At 36.4% G+C, this 20,632-nt stretch overlaps 1 protein-coding gene and 1 long non-coding RNA gene across 3 annotated transcripts; both read right to left on the bottom strand.

Annotated features, from left to right (window-relative positions):
• Positions 1 to 1,320: 1,320 nt before the first annotated feature.
• LOC145550367 (ras-specific guanine nucleotide-releasing factor 2-like) lies at positions 1,321 to 17,782 on the bottom strand. Its single transcript, XM_081604359.1, has 10 exons — positions 17,774 to 17,782; positions 17,023 to 17,246; positions 15,911 to 16,159; positions 15,641 to 15,733; positions 14,863 to 15,124; positions 14,625 to 14,808; positions 5,831 to 5,937; positions 3,181 to 3,293; positions 2,622 to 3,040; positions 1,321 to 1,437 (listed from the first exon to the last, which is right to left on the bottom strand). The coding sequence occupies exons 1-9, from the start codon at positions 17,780 to 17,782 to the stop codon at positions 2,947 to 2,949; spliced, it is 1,335 nt and encodes a 444-aa protein (XP_081460485.1). The 3' UTR covers positions 1,321 to 1,437; positions 2,622 to 2,946.
• LOC145550372 (uncharacterized) lies at positions 6,547 to 8,082 on the bottom strand. Of its 2 annotated transcripts, none has more exons than XR_014086276.1 (3): positions 7,729 to 8,082; positions 7,128 to 7,241; positions 6,547 to 7,033 (listed from the first exon to the last, which is right to left on the bottom strand). It is a non-coding gene; the product is annotated as an uncharacterized LOC145550372 (long non-coding RNA). The 2 variants fall into 2 exon arrangements; XR_014086277.1 differs by having other exon boundaries at positions 6,547 to 7,030.
• Positions 17,783 to 20,632: the final 2,850 nt, after the last annotated feature.

Below are 20,632 nucleotides of genomic sequence, written 5' to 3'. Positions count from 1 at the left end.
TTTTGAAATAATAACTTTGTATTTAGGGAAAATTACAATTGATCACAAAAAAAATTAAATTAAATCTTTAAAAAAAAAAAAAGATTTAATTTAAAAATTACTGAGCTCTGCACACACCATATTTCTCTCATCAGTGCAATTCCTGTGAATGACCTACAGATATGAATCACGGTACAATCGGAGACGACAAGTAGCCCTCTCATACGCTTCAAACGGTTTTCGGATCGGCCTTACGGATCTTGAATGGGAAGGGGTCGTTCAGTGTGCTTGTTTTAGTGAAACTGGCTGGCTCAAACAGATAGAATTGTCTCCCCCTGTGTGTCTCTCTTACAGCTGGCACCCTGTGGCCTATTTACCATAGCAACCGAACATGGCAACAGCTCCTGAGTCAGAATACAAACACTATGGCAAACATACAGTTAAAGCAGAGGGCTATTAATTAAGTGGTTTAACACAACCACTGTTAAACATTGGATTAGTGTGGCCATTTACAATGAAGCTTAATAAATTTTTCAAAATAAAAGCCTTGATCATTTTTACATACTGCAATTGCTCTACTGGTGATTTAAAAACTGGTGTTACCAAATTACTGTTACAGACTGGATTAGTGTAGCCATTGATCATGACGCTTACTGAAAATTTCAAAATAAAAGCTTTGGCCATTTTTACATCAAGCAATTGTTCTTTTGGGCCTTACATGACTGGTTTAAACAAACCACAGTTGCACATTGAATTAGCATAGTCATTAAAATGAAGCTAACTGAAAGTTTCAAAATAAAAGCCTGCATATTCCTCTCGTGTTAGTGCACCGCCGTAGGCAGTGCAATAATATTAGTGTTTTTTATGTTATTTATTTCTCAGGATAGTGAACTGCCTTGCGCAGCAAGGCAGTTCATTAGCATTAGTACAAAAGTTATCATTTCACTGTCTTTGACTAGTGCACTAGCATTTTTACCTAAAGTTAGCTTTTAGCTAATTTTCTCATTAATTAGACATGTTTAGTGTACTGAATGGAGTAGTAAAATTAAAACAACATGGTCCTGTTGCTCCACATGCTACTGCCAGCATTTAAGCTAACATTAGCATATTGGCTAATTTTAGCTCATGCATCAATTTTAACATAATGAATGGTACAACTACAGCTTAGTCAACATGCTTCTTCCTCTCCACAGTTAATTGACTACGTTGCAGCTTTCTTTAGCATTAATGCTAATTTTTAACATCATAACGCTGCGTCAAAGCCGACGGGCACACTTTGGCATGCCCCTTTAAAATTTCTGCAGGAATTTTCTAGTTATAGTTTAAAGTTTGAAACGGCAGCTGATGGTGAGTTTTCTACGAGGGTTTCTTACATCATTAAAGTGCTGGCTGGTCTTCATGATGTATGGAGTCCTTTCAGTCTTGTCCACCTTCATCCAGCCCTGACCCAAAAACTCCCTGAGTGGACAAACAAAGTGAGATGGTCAGTCAATCTGAAAGGTGATCCTTTAATGTTTTCACATGGTAGAAAGCTGTGTGTAAATGGGATCCATGGTTTAATAATTTTTTTTTGCAGAAATGCTTCTCATTATAATCACAGCTGCACATCTTACATGATTTGTCTGTAGCTGCTTTGAACATCAACAAACTGAAATGTTTACATATTTTTCTTTGAAAAGTAGCTTCAGCTTAGTCAGATTTTAAGGAGAACATCTGAATATTTTTCTTGCTACAAAATAAACAGTAACTTTCCAAATATTTCTCTTCGCTTTGATTCATTATTCGATAATTGTTGCTTTCGGTTAACATTTGATGTTGCCTCGTATCTTCTGGATTTAGTTGGCCATAAGTTCTGTGGTAGAAGATTTTTGACTTTATTAATTTGATCTTTATGTCATATTACGTCAACATATTTGTTATGTGATAAAATAATGCTCCACCACAATCCCATATTCTGATTATGACAAAAATATGTAATAATTCATTCATCACACATCAAATTTTATTTATTCTCCACAGTTCCTTCAGTCTTTTCTTGACAGAAATTTCCCCACTTCACGTTTTGTAGCGATGACCAGCAGCCAATCACAAACATGAGCCTGGCAAATAACATTTCAATAAATTATTTTTACTTATGCTTCATAATAACAATTTGAAAACAGATTACAAAACATTTAATTAGAAATTTATGGCTTTTTTTGCATTCCCACCCCCTCATCTTCCCTTTAACTTTCTGAGGCCTCTCTAGCTCCCCCTGCTGGCCTACAGGACAGTTCTAGAATACCGCCTCACAGCAGATTGATATAAACTGAAATCATTGCAGTCTGTTTAGTAATGTAACAAAATGTAAATAAAGGTGGTCTGCTGCTACTTTAAGGCAATCTCCTATTAGATTATCATTACTTACTGTTTTATATGAGTTATTTTACCCATTCCAGCTGCTGTTATTTCTATAATGCTTGGATAGAGTTGGACAGATTTCATCCAAACATAAACCTCCTGGGCCGATTGATGGTACAGTAGTGGCCACAGTATGACTGTGTACTCATACTGTGTACAGTATGACTGTGTACAGTACGACAGTGAGTACACAGTATCACTATAACAAACAACTCACACTGACAGTATCACTGTGTACTCACTCATAGGGAATGCTCCTGAAAACGATGTGATCCAGCAGCGTGATCTGCTCTGCCATCTCCATGGCTGAGAGGGATTCGAAACACTCGGCTTTAGGACTCCCTGCCTTGTTCACACACAGACACACATCAGCTTACTGTGTGGGAACCGCAGCATAAAGATTGCTAACAACTTTAAATTTACAGGAAGGATCACTTCCTGGTGGACGTTTAACAGGGAAAGAGAGAGAATTATCCTTACAACAATGAAATGCAGAAGTGGGCAGCTTTTCTGTTTCATTATAACAACAGAAGTCATTTCAAACTTTGTTTGTTTCATTGAATGCATTCAGTGAAGCGTTTCACATGAACTCACACTGACCATCTGTAGGATGTCTTCTATCCTCAGCTGAGTGTCGTCTGGTTCATTCTGAGAAATGGCACTGCAAAGCAAACCGGAGCGTCAATTTGAAGATACATCAAGGAAAATTATAAATATCTAACATTTGACAGAAAAATAATTACAACGAATGAGTAAAAGAAACCTCAGATATTATGAAGTTTGCCAGTAAATGGTCTGCACCTTAAAATGTTAGTTGCTGCTTTTCTCTCTTGGGGCAGAAGATCTGGGTCTCGCAGCACCTCCTCCATCAGACTGATCACTCCTGTCTTCAGCTTGCCATTCACGTCAAAGTCCTGACAGAGACACGGCATACTGCATCGGAAAGATTCAGCTGAGATGATGTGAAGCACACAGCAGAACGGCATCAGATCAGCTGGTGACATAATGGCAGCCAGTTTAAAATCCATCAAGAAAAAAGGAACGTGGTGAGGAAATCTGGTAGAGAAACTAATGAAAAAGTAGGAAAAGATGCTCAGATGCTCTCTGTTCTCATGAAGGTTGACTCTCTCCTAAATGGACTTTTAAAAAATAAGTTCTGATAACAATTTCACCATTTGGGATTGCTCAGGGATGGTGCATCAAACATTTAGTCAAGGACAGCAAGGATAAATTTAACTAGATCATGGACAAACTTCCAGAAAACTGCAAAACAGCTGAAACACTGAGTTCCTTTAAAAGCCACCTGTTTAGAGATGCTTTTGAATCATCATAAATGGAGAATTAACCAATATATTTGATGAGTATTGATGACTTTAACAATCAAAATTGTTACATTTTAGAAAATGTAATGTCTGTTATTGTTTTCCACAGCTGTTGTGTTTATGATTTTTTTATTTTATTTTTAGGTTATTACAATGTAAAGCACTTTGAACAACCTTGTTGCTGAAATGCGCTACATGATTGATTGATATCATGGCAATAGTTGCTTTGTCCTGATTCAGCTGCACTGAGAGTCTTACACCTTTCATCTCACTTACATCCTCAGTACTCACAATGGTGGACATCAAAAGTGACACTTCATAAATGTAACAAGACTCGATGTTAGTACAACTTTGTTAGTTGCAATTGACCAACTTGGACACCTCAACACTAGAAGAGCTTCACATTTTACTCATCAATATAGTGTTAGAAACCAAACCAAATTCATATATTTTTCCATTCACTTTAATAATTTGTGACTGGAAGGTCAAAAACACATCGCCCTCCTAAACCAAGAGCTGTTTTTCTTAGCCGACTCAAACAAGTTTACCTTTCCAGGTAGCATCCAGCTACAAAAATAGCTCCTTATATAATCTTAGTCAAAAATGATAGTTCTCTGAAGCTCCCTGGGGATGAGGCTGACCTTTCTGTGTGCGTCCAAGGTGGGAAGGACATGCAGTGCAAAAAAGCACCTCTGTCACGGAGAGCAACAACGAAAGAGCGAAAGCAACCAGCAGCTTTTTTAGGCATGCTTCTCAAAGGGGGGCTGTCTCTTTCGGCTGTATGTGAAAAGCACTGAGGGGCGTGTGGCATAATTGCAGCCATGGTAACCTACAGGCCCTACCTTTGTTTTGCCACATTAGCAAACAAAGTAGAATAAGATGTTTGTAGTTTAATCAAAAGTTTTATGTAAAACTTTCGCATTCAGTCCATTTTGCCTTTTATATCTCTCCACAACATAATTTAATGTTTGAAAATGTGAATGAGATGGAAGTGCAAAGTTAATAGCATTTTATTATGGATGTGCCAGCTCTCCTTTAGCCGCTAGCCGAGTGGCTAACCGCCTTTTCCCCACAAACATGGCAAATACTCCTGTTTACCCATTCTCAGTTTTTTTCACTGAGGTTACACCACAGCTTTCCTTGTTCTGTGGAAACCTTCACAAGACAAAAGTAAGAGGTTGTGTCTGGCAGCTTAGGTAAAATAATTTCATTATTGTTTGATTGTCTGTTTCACTGTGCTAATCCTTCAAATTATTGTGGCACAAACCGGGCTGGTAGGCCTGTGGCATAAACAATGTTTTATAAGGTTATAAAGCGTCATTTTAATCTCTAAGCTAAATGAATCCATTATTGACTCACCTGTTTGTAAGCTAGCTTACAAATCCCTTCTTATAATTTTAATGTTATTTATGGTGCTTAAGTTAAAGTACATCAAGTAGGGTGATTGAAACAGCAATACACCAGATTCTGTTGGTCTGTATAAGTCACCATCTTGGGAGGGTAAACACACTCTAAAGCCACCTTCTTGGTATCCCAAAATACTAACTTAGGTCAATCATTGTGATAGCTGATAAATAGATTAGGAATCAATTGTCCAAAGGTTATTATTTATGGAAGCATTACTTTATCAAAATAATGTTTTATCTTCACTTCTGCTCTGTGCTGTGAACTGGTTGTTCTCAAGTTAAGCTAATTCCAAGACTAAGAGGACCAAATTAGAGCTTATTTGGTGTCCTCTCCAAAACAAACCTTGGTGTTCAAGCACGGCCTACATATTCATACTGGAGTACAATATTACTTTAGCATTCTTTGAGTTATTTCATGTTTTATTACATATTTTGATGTTGCAATAATACAGTTCAAACTAATCTGAATGAGTCAAAGACTACCTCGACCAGTGTTTGGGCAGAAAAGACAGATTAATTTCATCCAACTAGGATAAAACTAAAATCATCCTAGTCTCCTAGTGCTAACTCAAACAAATGCAGGTTTGTTTGATACAAGGAAAATCCCCAAAAAACAAATCAGTTTATCTTGTTAAGTATGTTTTTGCTAGAATACATACATTACTAAAGTCTGACAGATTGAAACAGACTGTGGATATGGAAAGTGTTTCCTCTTTGACTCACCTGGGAGTGTTTAGAGACCCAGTGCCACAGCACATTGAGGACTCTGTTGGTAGCAGCTCTGCGGATGATTAATTCCTTATCACATGTTCTCTCCGAGTTACTAAAACCTAGAAAAGAAACCAAAAAGAAAAATATATATATATATATATATATATATATATATATATATATATATATATATATATATATTATACGAGTAAGATATATTATCTTATTTTAAGAAAAATTATCTCAAGAAAATGTTACTTGACACTGAATTTCTTGAAATAGCGTAAAATTTTGTTATTTTTAGCAAAAGGTTCTATGTATTAAGAAATTAAATCTCATATATTATATTTGTATTAGTAAAATTGGCTTGTTTTAAGTACAAATACACTAATTTTAAGATATTTGTAAGTTAATCTTGGTTAGATATTTTTTCTTGTTTTGGAAAATCTTGACAAGATAAATGTTCTTGTTCTGTTGGCAGATAATTTTTCTTATTTTAAGAAAATTATACCCTATTTTTGTACTTTTTTTTCTTGTTTTTGAAAGGGGACTTTTTGCAGTGATATACCTAAATCTAGTTTATTTTTATTGTTGCATAGGATTAAAATATATATTTTGTCACAGCTTTACTCAAGGTTCTTATGCCAAGACAAAAATCTACAAATTGATTCTATGAATACTGGAACAAGAGATGTTATTGGCTTGCTGAAATGAAGACATAAGTTCAATTACTTTTAACATCTTTATTACGTTTAAGTTTCACATAAACACAATAAAACATGACTACTGGTCAGAATTTAAAGTCTGGATGGGCATCTGATTCTGAAACAATCCTGTAAAATGACAGAACAATGACGATCTGACACATCTGCTGCACTCATAAGATGCCCTAAAGGTCAAGCAAACCAAATTGTCCAAAGCAAAAAAAAATTTGGGATTAGATGTCAACAATAGGAGCTTCAATGAACTTCTTCCAATCAGCCATAGCCTTTTATATGTGGAAGTCTTGCCTCAGATACGGACGCCGTTCTCAAGACGTCTGTCAGCAGCACAGAGAGGAGTGGCCACACACACGGATGCTGAAAGGTGTAGTAGCTGTGATGTCTTCCTTTCAGAAGATCAGGGCAGGCATGGTTCCAATGGCCAGTAGAAAGTTGGTTTCACGATCCCCACAGAGCTGAAAAGTGGTCTTGTTTGAAGTTGTTGGGTCATCTGCTATTTGGAGCACAGACAGAAAAACAATCACAAAACAAAACACGTTTTAGGGACTAATCAGTGTAATGATGAATCAGTATCATACATTTCTTACCTCAAGAATGTGAAGGACGTCGTCACTTGCAATTCCCAAAGTTTCTTGTAGATGGTGCAATACGTGATTGACATGTGTCTGGCATAGGCTTCACCATGGCAACAGTTTGGTTTACTTGAAAAATAAAACAAGTCTTATTTTAGTTCATGTCAATTACAATATTACATGAATTCAAGATGGCAAGAAAGTTATTTTAATTAAATCAAACTAGGACTACTTAAATTCACCAATTAAAAATAGTGTTTAAAATATCCTGGTAACAGTGTGGAATATCTAACCTAGGCTTTTAGTCTCATTGCATTTAAGTTTTTAAATTACAGCACATCAAACACCCTCAGTTAGTGAAATACTAGGCGGAATTGCTCTTTAACCATTTCCCGAATCAGAAGCTAAATGAGAAGCCACCTTAGCTATGTTAAAAAACGGAAGCTACCAAGAACTCGTGTCGATATTTTTAAGCCACAGCTATTGTGGTTAATAACTGTTCAAAGCTCATATTCACAAGAGCGGCTCTTTAACCGCGGATGAAAATTGGCATATCACGACATGCTAACTAGCTTCAGTTAGCTTATCTTAGAAAGACAGACAACTTTAAACTTACCTCTCAGTACAGCAGCTGTAGGGTCTATACACGTAAAAAAGCCCTCCATCTTCATCAATGTCCAACCGAGATTAGAGAATTTGCCAAAAGAAAATCTTATAAAAGTACAGTAGATAAAAGCTTAGTTAGGCTGTTACAACTGAATTAACGTTAATCAGGGCAGTTAAATGATCTCTGGCGTTGCCGTTAGTGATGTGCGGATTGATACTGAAATATCGATTCTTCCGATACCAGAACTTAATTCTTTAAAATCTATTGTCAGATCCAAGGATCAATACTTTCAACACTTTAGTAATTTGAGATAATGTAGATTAACAAGAGCAAGTTAGAAAGTAACTAAATTATTGAGATCTTGCCAAATGAAACGTTGTTAATGGGAACTACTTTTTCTTCCGCCTGGTAAGTATGTAATGTGTAAGGACGTAATGCCCAAGCGCAGCGTGCTGCTGACGCTCACTCACTCAGAAATGAACATGTTGACAGATTATTAAAAAAGTGACTATTTCAGCTGTCATTTTATAGTAGTTTTAATAATTAAACAAGGATGTGTTTAGTAGGGTTATTACTTTACTAATTTTCTTTTTTTTAGTTTGCAACTCCATTTTCACGTTTTGTATATTTCTGCTGAATTAAAATAGTTATAGTAAACGAGATTGTTCTCAATGTACTTCTGAGTTTAAAATGAGTGCATCAGAGTACATTGTGTTCTTTTTATGAAGCCAAGATATGGATTACATTTATTTTTTATTTAATTAAGAAACAAATTAATGTCTTTTGCACAAAGTATGGGATCTGTATTGCCAATACCAGCTTAAATTTTACTCGGTATTGGATCGGAAAGAAAATCTGTTGTATCGAACATTAATATCTCACTGACATTTTGGGCGCTTTCCCATTGGATTGTATGATGTCATAAAAATACAAACATGATGAATAAAATATTGTTCAAACTAATATTAGTAACTTATAAAGTAAGAATTTGAAATATAAACCAAAAATGTTAATATTTATCATGACATTGAGGTAATCAATATTGTTGATTCTAATCTCATTGTGTGGAATACCAGCCATTTCAAATCACACATCAATAGAAATTTCATGACATGTCAGTGAGAGGTCCCACATCTTGCATCAAGAAAATCAGATTAAGGTCCAGATGGAAACATGCCAAGAATTATCTTGATATATAAACTGATATTGTCTCTGAAATTGTTGTGTTAAATGTCAACCGTTTAAATATTAAATTATAATTTCCAGTACACTCTGCCAATTTATACAAGAGTATAAGTTCATGGGTTTTTTTTATTTTTCATTGTCAATAACACAAAGGATTCCATTTGGACAAAGTCTCTTTTAATTATCTGAAGACATTTCATTAAGTATGTGATTTCGCTTTCTGTGCTTGAAATAAGAAATTTTAACTTATATAAAATAAGTTCTAGACTTGAAGTTTGATTGGTAAATATTGATATTCTAGATTCTAGCACATATTTACTCATAATAAGTAATATTTTCTTAACATTAAGCTTTTATATCTTACTGAGATAATTAAGTACAAAAACACTTAAAATAAGAAAAATATTCTACATAAATCCCTCTTGGTGAGAAAAATTATCTTGTCAGAAAGAAAACAAGAAAAATCTCCTTAATTTAAGATATTTAATCTTACTAAGATTTCAGTTTTTGCAGTGCATTAAGTCTTCTTAAAAGGTAGAGTCTATGAGAACAGTTTTTCAAAATACAGTCAGTGTTTTCAGCAAACTTGAGCTGACTGTCACGGCTACCTGTAATATTCATGCATCACTAATTATCTGGTTGTAATGTAAAATGTTCTGTACCTACTGCCATCTAGTGGTAAGAAAATTACATGATTACGCCGATAGTCACTGCTACAGCAGACACTCGAAGATGACATTATTTGCAGATAATTAATTCATTTTCAAAAAATCTTTTAAGACCAATAGCCATATTTTCCGAACTATATAGCACTATATAGAAAACAAAAACTGGAAACGTACATATACAAGCTGCACCGGGCTTATACACTGGTATCTCTGCTGCTCTCGGTTTTCCATAAGGACCTAGCAGAGGGCTGCACATCCATGGCGTCTGAGGTGTATTTACCCCCACGGTTTACCTGAGTTGGTACAGTCCTGTATGGTGAGCCGTGTAAGCTCTCACTCTGTGGTTACTTCGGTTTAGCACTACAATAAAGAGATACGGAAAATGGTCCGTATTATGAAAGGTTAAAATTTGCCCAACGAACTGGACTGAAGAGAAATGATGAGCAATGTTTTATAGGTTGATGAAAGCAAAGATGAAAGCAACATCAATGTCTGCAATAAGTTTTGCATTTGAATCAATGGCAGGAAACAGATTTCATTGTGGTACTTTTATTTGAAGAACTTTTATTCCTTAGATAAATGTGCAGCTGAAGATTCTATATTGAAGGGTTCTATATTTAGAACCAAAAATGTTTTCACAAGCTTTTTTTGTCATGACTTTATGGTGATTGTTATATTGTTTTTAAACTTTTTAGACTTTGTGTACTGTGAATTATGCTGAACAGGATATTATGACTTATGTCTTTGAAAATTGCTTTGTACGTCAAACTTAACAAGCGGTTTCTGACAACAGCTTCTTATTATTGCAAGGGATGACCAACATATAAACAAGTCAAGTCACTAACAAGTGTACATTTTATCTTTAGGTTTTATGTCAGTGTGTGTGTGTGTGTTGTAGGGGTAGGGGGGACATGCAACCGAGGAGCCACGAAGCAGAGTTGTAGACAAGACCACGTCAAGACCAGCACCCATGCTACATGACACAGAAAATTAAGTTTTACCTATCAAAATTGCTTCTCAAATTGATCTGAAAGATCCACGTTTCCATAAACACCTAGATATTAAATACTTAGAGCTGAAATAAATTTAATCAATAAAGATCCATCCGGAAGAATCGGATCGTTCCTGAATGTCTTATTACTATATTGCACTTTGGTACCAATGTTGTCCCATATTTGCGACACCTCGGTCAAATTCTCCACACAGTAATTCAGTGCATCAGTGACAACTTTTTTTCATCGCAGATGCAACATGTGTCTCAGTACAGCTAGTTTTGCTAGCATCATGTCCACAGATCTTACCTTTCTTTAAGCTTTCCTTCCAAGTGACGCTAAAAGTTAGATGAAGTCACCGTCTGTGAAAGCGAAGCGCTGCTGATTTTACATGTCGCCATAACTTATGATTAATGCAGCGCTATTATATTACTGATGATCAGACAGACAGCTTCTCCCGCTCAGAGGAAACCACTGCGCATGTCTGGAGCTCCGCGTGCGAGTAAAGGGGGAGGCGATGGGTGACAACAGACACATAAGTCACGTTATTGCTTGGATTTTACGACGCCACCTTAAATCCCAGAACTTCAAATTTTAACGGACAAAAAAAGCAACGCGACTTGGATGTAACGAGTAACGCGACAGTTTTGTAGAAATGTAGTGAAGTAGAAAGTACAGATACTTACTGTAAAATGTATTGGAGTAAAAGTAGAAAGTATCCATTATTAAATCTACTTAAGTAAAGTACAGATACATAAAAATTGTACTTACGTACGGTAACAAAGTCCTTGTACTTTCTTATTTACCACCCACTGTTCATGAATGCGGTTTCAGTATTATTTTCTTAAATATCGTAGACAACATAAGATTCTTGAAGGTTTCAATAGTTTCATAAGTTCATAATTGCTGATTTGGTTCTTTATCAATGAATATTTATTTCTCCTTTGTTTTCCTTCAGCTCAGATAATCCTACTCATAATAAACACGTTACACTTTTCTATCAGTGAAGAAAATAATTGACTTTTACATTTATGCACAACTTTGCTTTCTGTCGTATGTTATCAAAAATTAAAAATTGTTTTAAATTACTGATATAAGGATGAAAAATGTCTGATATAAGGATGTTGTGATGTTCCTGCTCCTTGTGTCCAGACATAGTTAAAGATATATACTTTTAGGACTGCCGTTTAGTAAAAAGCGGGATGAGCTGTCTACTAGTGTCTAAAACTCAGGCGCCATGTCTTCTGAGGGAGATCAACAGTTTGAGAAACAGTTTGTTTGTGAAGCACACAAGGGAATCGAAAGGCTAACATGCCAATCAGGTGCAAGTTTGGCAGGTTAAAGTAAGAGAAACCAGATACTGCATCCATAGCATGAAGAAGACCAGCAAGCAAAGCTTTCACTGAATGAATTCAATTCTATAGAATATCAGTACAGGAGATACAGGATAGAAGATTTGACTGAATCAAGACATTGTCCAGAAGTTCAGACTGAGAAGCAAACTGGAACATTGATAGCCAAGTATGTGGAGCAGGAAAATAGGTTGTAGTTACTTAAATTTATCCAAACCAATTCTCTCAAAAGATTCAATTACTGCAACATGTAAAAGACAAGTGTAGTTACATCGTGTGATTTGGCAAACAATATCTTAAACTCATCCAAATATTTAATGTAAAATTTATTTTACTTTCTGCTTACAGCAGCAGCAATATATTTACTACATGTCATTACATGACATAGTTGTACTGTTCAAAACCTCTCGTTTGCTTGAGTAGAAATGGAGTAATGTCTGTGTATGTTAAACATTTACCACCCAAAATTCTCACTACTTTCAAATAGTTCACTTTTTATTTTTATTCTAGTTGTTGCAGACTCAACTTAAATAGATATACTTGTAAAGCATCTTTTTTTTCTTTTTTAAATCCAACAGTTCCTGCCGCTTGTTTAAGATGAGTACAAACAACAAGTTGATGACAATTAAGTGATGTTCACTTGAACTCTTTTATTAAGCAAAATGTTTTATTTACAGTGAGGAATGCCGGAGTCTAGCTTTAGCAGACGGCTGGAGGCATCTGACCCGCTTCAAACTCAGTACCTGTTTACTCATTGGCAAACATTTGGTAAGATTAAATTTAGTTGGCTAAAGAAAGTCAGACGGTTCATTGCGAGAAAAATCTCTTGAGATAGTCAAGTTTCTTGTTTGTTCAGATCTTTCCAAATTATGATTACTAATTAACAGTTGATTCTTTTGTGTCTAGATGCAATCTAATTATTCAGTTCACAACTGAAGTTTTATTATCAGGATTCTGCAAATAGAATATTTTCATAGTATATTTCAATCATTCCTTTCATACAGTCGAAGCTCCCTGAAGCTATAATTTTGTGAACTATAATTTTGATTTCTTTGAGTATCATATTTTACAAAATCTGATATGATCTTCTTGAACGCATACTGATGCTTTTATAAGCTTATCAATTATAAGAGGTGTACTGTGTTAGTGAACATTAATGAACAGGTAGCATCATTAGGACTAAGGAAAAAGTTGTAGATAATTTTAAAGGTAACAAAACGATTTACCATGTTGTGACCAACTCTTGGAGCCTGAAGAAAAAAATCTATGTACTTAAAAACATTGCAGTAAAACAGTTAAACTGTTGTTTTCATTCAGAAGTTTCTACCCGCTCTTATGCAGGGACACGCACACACACGCACGCACACACACACGCACCCACACCCCCACGCACACATACTTTAGTGTGCAGGACAGAGATATCCCTCATACCTAACTATAAGTCTGTTGTCAAATACCATATAACGCACCGAAAGTTTTCAACACCCTCCAGAGGTATGTTTGAAGGAATTTTTGACGTATTCTATGGATTTCTCATGTTAGAAAACATCACAGGGTCAGAGGTCAGCCTTGTCTTTTCTCATGCCCTGTTAAAGAGTTTGATGCAGCACTCATTCTATTGTCCAACACCAAAATGCACAGTAAGCTTTCAACATCTTCCAGAGGTATTGTTTGGAGGAATGTTTGATGTATTCGTGGGTTTCTCGTGCTTGAGGACAGATACACAACACCCACCCCCACAACACACAGCAAGACTCCCTCGGACCCCGCCTCCTCGAAGACAGACAGACACACAAGCACAAATGCCTTGGTGTGCAGGACCAGGGTCACTCCGCTTGAATGTATTCACCATCTCCACCCAAAAAGAATCCAGCACACTCATCCTTTCACTTCTCAAGCTCAGCAGTCAGATATTGTTTGGAATATAATTATTTATTTATTCGTTTGTTTGGAATATACTATATTTATTTATTCACTGCTAACTCCGATTAAGATTTGACAGAAGGTATCAGGGAAGTCAGGAGGTCACAAAAATCCCATCATATTGCAACAGTTATTCTATTGTCCAACACCAAATAATGCAGCGTAAGTTTTCAGCACCCTAATGGTATTGCCTTGAGGAATGTTCTATGGATTTCTCATGCTTGAGGACAAATACACGTGCATACACACACCCACACACACCCACACACACCCACCCCCACACGCAGCAATGGTGAAAACAGACACAAACACGAATGCCTTGGTGTGATGGGCCAGGGTCAGTCCGCTTTGAATGTATTCAGCATCTCCACTCATCCCTTTCACTTCTAAACCTCAGCAGTCAGATATTGTTTGGAATATAATTATTTATTTATTCGCTTTGTTTGGAATATACTAGTGAGGTCAGGAGGTCACAAAAGTCACATGGGGGAGGAGGGAGAAGGTCAGGAGGTCATAAGGTTCCCATGGGGGACGGGAGGGAAGGTCAGGAGGTCACAAGGTCCCCAGGGGGAGGGGGTTTGATATCAATTAATATCAATTAGTCACGGCCATCAATCAATCATCCGATTAAAATTTGACAGAAGGTGGTCTATATAGTCTCTCTAAAACAGTCTGCCAGCAGCTTACAGTAGCATCTACAGCAGCAGTCACAAATATTCAACGTGTTTATTGCATGTAAAGCATGTGGAAGAGCTGGAGGAATGTGAGCGCTAACTGTTAGCTACCTCTGCAGATGCTGCGCCTCAGTTTCCCACTGAAACGTCGATGCGCGGCAGCTCTCCGCTGACGTCGTCCCCCGCGGCCGGACTCAGCTCTGAGGAGCTGGGGCCCGGCTGAGGTCCAGCGGGACCCTGATGGAGGCGGGAAGCGGCGAGGACACCCAGAGGCCTGCAGGAGGATGGGGAACGCCTGGCGGTAGGCAGGGGCGACGAGAAGCCGAACGGCAACCGGTTAGAGCCGGACGGAGGAGAGAATAGAGGGGCTGTGGTTGGAGGTGGGGGAGTTGGCCACGGACAGCGGCGAGGTGGTAGACAGGCCCAACACCCCGACCTTCATGCCCACCGGCGAGCTCGGGGACAGCTTGCGGCAGTACACCGGGGAGGAAGTTCCGGACGGGATGGAGACGGGACGGGGACAGAACGTGCAGCAGAATCTGGGGGATTTGTCGTTCAGCGGGTCGGATACCCAGGTGCCCTGGTTGGTGGCAAAGAAAAGCTCCAGACACCTAAAAGAAACCAGAGCGGTCAGTCCACAACTCTGACCAGGAGAACCACGAATAATGGCAACACTTCATCTTTCATAAACTCTGTTATGTTTATGACAGAGTCATGACAGAGTCATGAACATGACAGGGTCGACTCTGTCATAAACATGACACAACATGGCCGGTACTGAACAATAAGGTGTTTGCATAAATGTTCAACACTGTAGTCATGAAATGGCATTCAGTAAATGACACTTTTAATGCAAATCTGCTTTAAATGTGTCAATTTAGCATGAAATGTGTCATTATTTACCAAATAACGCAAAGTTGACACTTTTAGTTCAAAGTGGAGTTAAAAGCTTTAACTTTGTATTTAAAGCATCATTATTTACCATAATGCACTTCATGACAACATTCATATATACTGATGAAGACTCCTTTATGTTTATGACAGCGTCGTCATGTCAGTCTTATGCACACACCTTCAGATAAAGTGTTACCCAAATTACTCCCCCAAAGCCTACTGATGGTATTTACTTGGTCTGGTCCAAAGCCAGCTGTGTGATCTTGAGACTGTAGTCGGGACAGAGGGACATGATGGACAGACGGTCGTATGAGTGCTGCTCGATCCTGAGGGGGAGCAGCAGTGTAAGGAAAATGGAGGGAAAGTGAAGAAGAAAAGATGGAGTGAATGACAGGATGACGTGTTAGGCGTGAGGAGGACAGAGACACAGTGAGGATGGATAAACAGGATGGAGTCTGGGGTCAGTGGGAGGAGCATCCACAGTGTTTTTGAGTCCTGAATACCTCACAGGAATGGAGGTGAAGGGTTTCTGATAGATGTCGGCCAGTTTGTCGATGACCACAGCGGCCGTGGTGAAGATCCGGTACGTGTGGAGGAAAGTGTTGAGGAAATCGATGGAGAGGAAGCGCAGGTCAGTGAGGCGCTCCATCAGCCGCTCCACACTGGCGTATCTGATCTGAGGGACTTTGCATGAGTTGAGCGTCTTGCTGAAGCAAATGTCGATGTCGTCTTTATGCAGCTTGGCGTCAGACCTTGGAGGAAAAACAACAAATTTGACTTAAATCCTTGTGTCTTTTATAGAGGACAAAGCTAGGACAGATATTTCTTATTATCCAGTTTGGACAATTAATCTATTTTAATGTCACGCACTGATTTAGAATAAGCAGCTCAGAAATCAGAAATTTGTCTTAAAGAGAAAAAGACATTTTTACTTAGGAAACATCTGAAAACCATGTATTATTTTACTTTAACTTCATGAATATTTAGCACTTTGTTTTGGTCTATCAAATAACTCAAAATTTGAAAAAGTTGATGGAATATGTAAAAGTGGTCATTTATCATATTGTTTATCATGATAAAATTTTTATCATAACTCTTATGATATGAATTTTTATTTATTATTGATAAATTCCAATTCATAATGTTAAAGAAACTATTGTTAATTTTCTTCAATATTTGTTCAACAAGAATATCAATGAATATAAATACATTTAAAAATATGATTAAATGTAGTTACTGTGTGCAGTTTAGTGATACAAATATATTTTTAATGTGACTGGTTTCCTAAAGAAAAAGTGAGAATGTTTTTCTAGAGCTGTAATTGTGTTTGTGAGGCTGTAATTGCTGTGACACACAGTCATATTCATACATTTACCCAAACAGGAAGTAATAAATAATTCTTATAGTCACTTTTATTGTTTTCACAACAGTACCACAAAATATCATGACAAATCTGTAAGTCTATATCACCCAGCCCAGAGCAAATTATTCAACTTCATTGTTTAAAATTTTCTTCTCATTGACGTAATGTATCCACCATGATGTGCTGCTATGAGATCTGTAAATCTGTCAAATGTAAGACTTTAACACAGACAGAATGAGATTATTTCCTCACTTGATCATGTGGGGCACAGAAACTTTAGAGTTCTCCTCAAACATGCTGGTCACCAGGCCGTTACAGCGGATGTTATCGATGCACTGAAGTGGAAAGAAAACACACACACACACACACACACACACACACACACACACACACACACACACACACACACACACACACACACACACACACACACACACACACACACACACACACACACATGTTTTCCGGAATTCTCTCTTTGTTTTATAAGAACTTATATTTTACTTGATGCAAGAGAGAGGGGAGGGCTGCCCTGACATGTTTTCTTATTTAAGAGAAAGTTCCAGAATGTTTTACATGATGCAACAGAGAAAAGTTCCAGAATCCTGTCTGTTTTATTTTGATAACTTAATTTAAATCAAAACATATGTTTTTATGATAAGAACTTTATAAAACCTTATTAAAACAGATGTTTTATACGATAAGCATTTTATGACGTAGATTTAACAGATGTTCGTGTGCGATGGCATCGATTTTCGATTTGGGCGTGGCATTTTAATCCATCAAACTCGATTAATTAAAATTTGACATAAGCTTGTACCAGAATCTTCCTTGAATTTTTCTATGATGAGACCATCAAGCAGGATGCCAGCCTACAGGTAACATTCAATTAGACCTTATTGTGAGAAATAATCTTTGGAGAGCTCTTCTTGTTCTCTTGGCTTTCATGCTAGTGCGTTTAGTCTAACTTTAATTGGGAAGCTGCTATTCAGTCCAAATTTACCTTAAACATCACTCAACCAATCATCTGATCACACATTTTAATGGTCCTCCTCATGGAGCCCAAAAAAACCAGTGGAACACACCCCTATGAAAATATTTCTGAAACATGTTACTATGTGTGGTCCTACAAAGTCAGTCACTCACACACACATACTCATGGATTTCTGACACATTCTGACCTTGTGGGGCCCTCCCCTAGGGATCAGAGAGTTTCTTATTGTTTTAGATCACAATTCAGGTTCCTGATGTCATAAAAGTACATCATATTATAACTTATGTTCCACACATCTTAAACAGCTAAACTATCATGTTGAATGATGCTCCACTACAATCATAAAAATTCTGTTATAGGACCTGGTTAGACATCCAGAGCTGACTGGGAGACTAGTATTGCATTTTTTCTAGTAGCTAGAAAGGCTTTTTTGGTTTTGGGAAATACTTCATGTGATTTACATTTACAGGTCTTGAGTTTGTCATTGATGTTGTCAGGAAGATGTTGGTGAGTCATTTTTGGTTTTAATTCCAGGTGGCGCACTGTCAGCCTATTATTTAGCAGGAATATATCTCTTTTCATGTGTTAATATGATGATAAACAACGGAATGTCACAACCATGACTGGTGTTTGCCCTTTTGGCTGATTCTAAATTTGTGTACCATAAACAGCATTCAACTAATTTGCCTTTGTTGCAACAAGTAAACTTTGGAGCCTTTTATCCTATCTCTGTGTAACAACTTTTTGTGCATCTTATGTCCTTGTTGGGGCCTCTTGCATTGAGCCAAGGTTTTGCCATATTTTGGATCATGTTTGACCCACAGATTAGCTCACATTAACTGTAACAACACATATATTTTCATCCCCACTTAAAACTTTCAATTGTCAAATAAGTTTCTCTTGTGGACTACTCAGACAGTGATGATGCTGGCAATGATTCTCATAAAGATTTCTCTTCACCTCTACAAAGGGGTGTAAAAAGAAATATAATAATTATAGAGAATTACAATTATTTTCAACATATACTCTAAACGGTAATAAGAAATACATTTTAAAAAATAACTCTCTGCAAGTACAATCACAGGATTTGAATACTTAGTTTTTGTAATCTTTTAACAGATTAATAAAATTCCAAATTCACCTGATACTATCTACAATTCAAGTAATGAGAATGTGAAAGACCCATCGACCTTGTTTTCAATGGATTCTGAAAGACCTAAAAGAGGATCTTTCTTCTCCGTAATCCTCATGATTCAACATAATTGACCAAAATAGTAGACTTTTTATTAAATTGTTTACAATACAGGGCTGGTTTTCATTGCAACAGCACGTTTTATAACTTCATCTAACATTGTCTTGTTCTGTTGACATTTTTTTAATGGACTATTTTCATGATATATTTTTCCTTTTCTTAAGAATCAATATTATTCATTGACTTTATTTTATTTGCTTCAATCTAAATTTACTCAGAAAAAGAGTACAGTCAATTTGACAACGCACTCTTATATAGAGGTACATCTAAAAGAATTTAATATTGCTTGAAAGTGCAATATTTATTGCTTCTCATTTCAAAAGTTAAATGACTACTGCACATTGAGTGGACTATTTTAACCTTTTATTTATTGTAAATTAGACAATTATGTCTTACGGGTTAAAAAAAGGGTCAAATTTTAGTTTCTCAAAATATTAGAATATCACATTAGACCAAACTAAAAAGGTTGCTTTAAATCCTAATGTCAAGTTGTTCATTTCTATTCACGCAAAACCTTGTTGGACTTCTCTCTTATGGATTATCTGATATTAGATCATCATTATACAATAAAATATTTCAATGTCTTTTTTTTAAATTTCATGATTATGCTTGTTTTCCTTGTCTAACCTAGTAAGGCAACTCTTATGATGACAGAAATGACAGTTGCTAAAAGAAGAGCTACTCCCAAGCAGCAAACATGGTAACATTTTAACACTTTTAACACAATTTCATCAACTAGCTGCTATTAATTGGTGATTGGGAAAAGTGGCACTTGTTTGTTGTTTTATGTTGTATAAACTTTACACTTTGAGGCTATTAATAGTAGATTTTATCCCATTGGTTATGTTACAAGCACTGAAAACTTTAGTCCTTGTCTACCTTCTGGATAGGCCTCACCCCATCTGGAGTAAATAACGATACTTTAGCTGTTATTTTAAATTAACCAGTCATTTCCATGAAGTTGAAATCCAACTCATAGTTTCAGATTTTATAATTCAGGTTTTATGATGTGGCAAGTTATCCTGCTGGAAGTAGCCATCAGAAGATGTGTGAATTATTAAAACCAAACTATAAATAATTATTAGCAAAAACTTAATTCTAAGATGGGGAACACATTCTCAAGCATAGTTGGACACTTTTGTTTTGCCACTAACACTGTTGTATTGCTGTATTACCAATGGAACTGAAATACTTAACTACTTTAATTACTAATTTGTAAGCCACACATTAAGAGGAGCATATTAAAATCAGTTCTTAAATTGAATTAACTTTTTACTTCAAATTAAAGTATTGGCCTGCTTTGATAAAATTGTGAATTTATGGCCTCTTTCTGTTAGAACACCAATAAGTAATTAATTCAATAATTAACTAATTAAGAATTAATAGTCCACAAATATGTACTATACTAATTGGTTGCTAAGTATTCGTTTGCGTTACATAAAATAAAATGTTACTAAAAACATTTATAGGAAATTACAATTTCTTAGTAGTACAGTCAGCTGACATTATTAATTATATGATAATGTTCAGCTCTGTGACAAGTGGCTCATTCACACAGGTCTATTTTCCATATACATTATGAAGAGCACTAATATTCTTTGGCGATCTATATTACT

The sequence above is a fragment of the Poecilia reticulata genome, unplaced genomic scaffold, assembly GCF_904066995.2.
Source record: "Poecilia reticulata unplaced genomic scaffold, P_reticulata-male-v2 Scaffold_37, whole genome shotgun sequence".
Lineage (NCBI taxonomy): Eukaryota > Metazoa > Chordata > Actinopteri > Cyprinodontiformes > Poeciliidae > Poecilia > Poecilia reticulata.
This window is presented reverse-complemented; position numbering and strand designations above follow the sequence as displayed.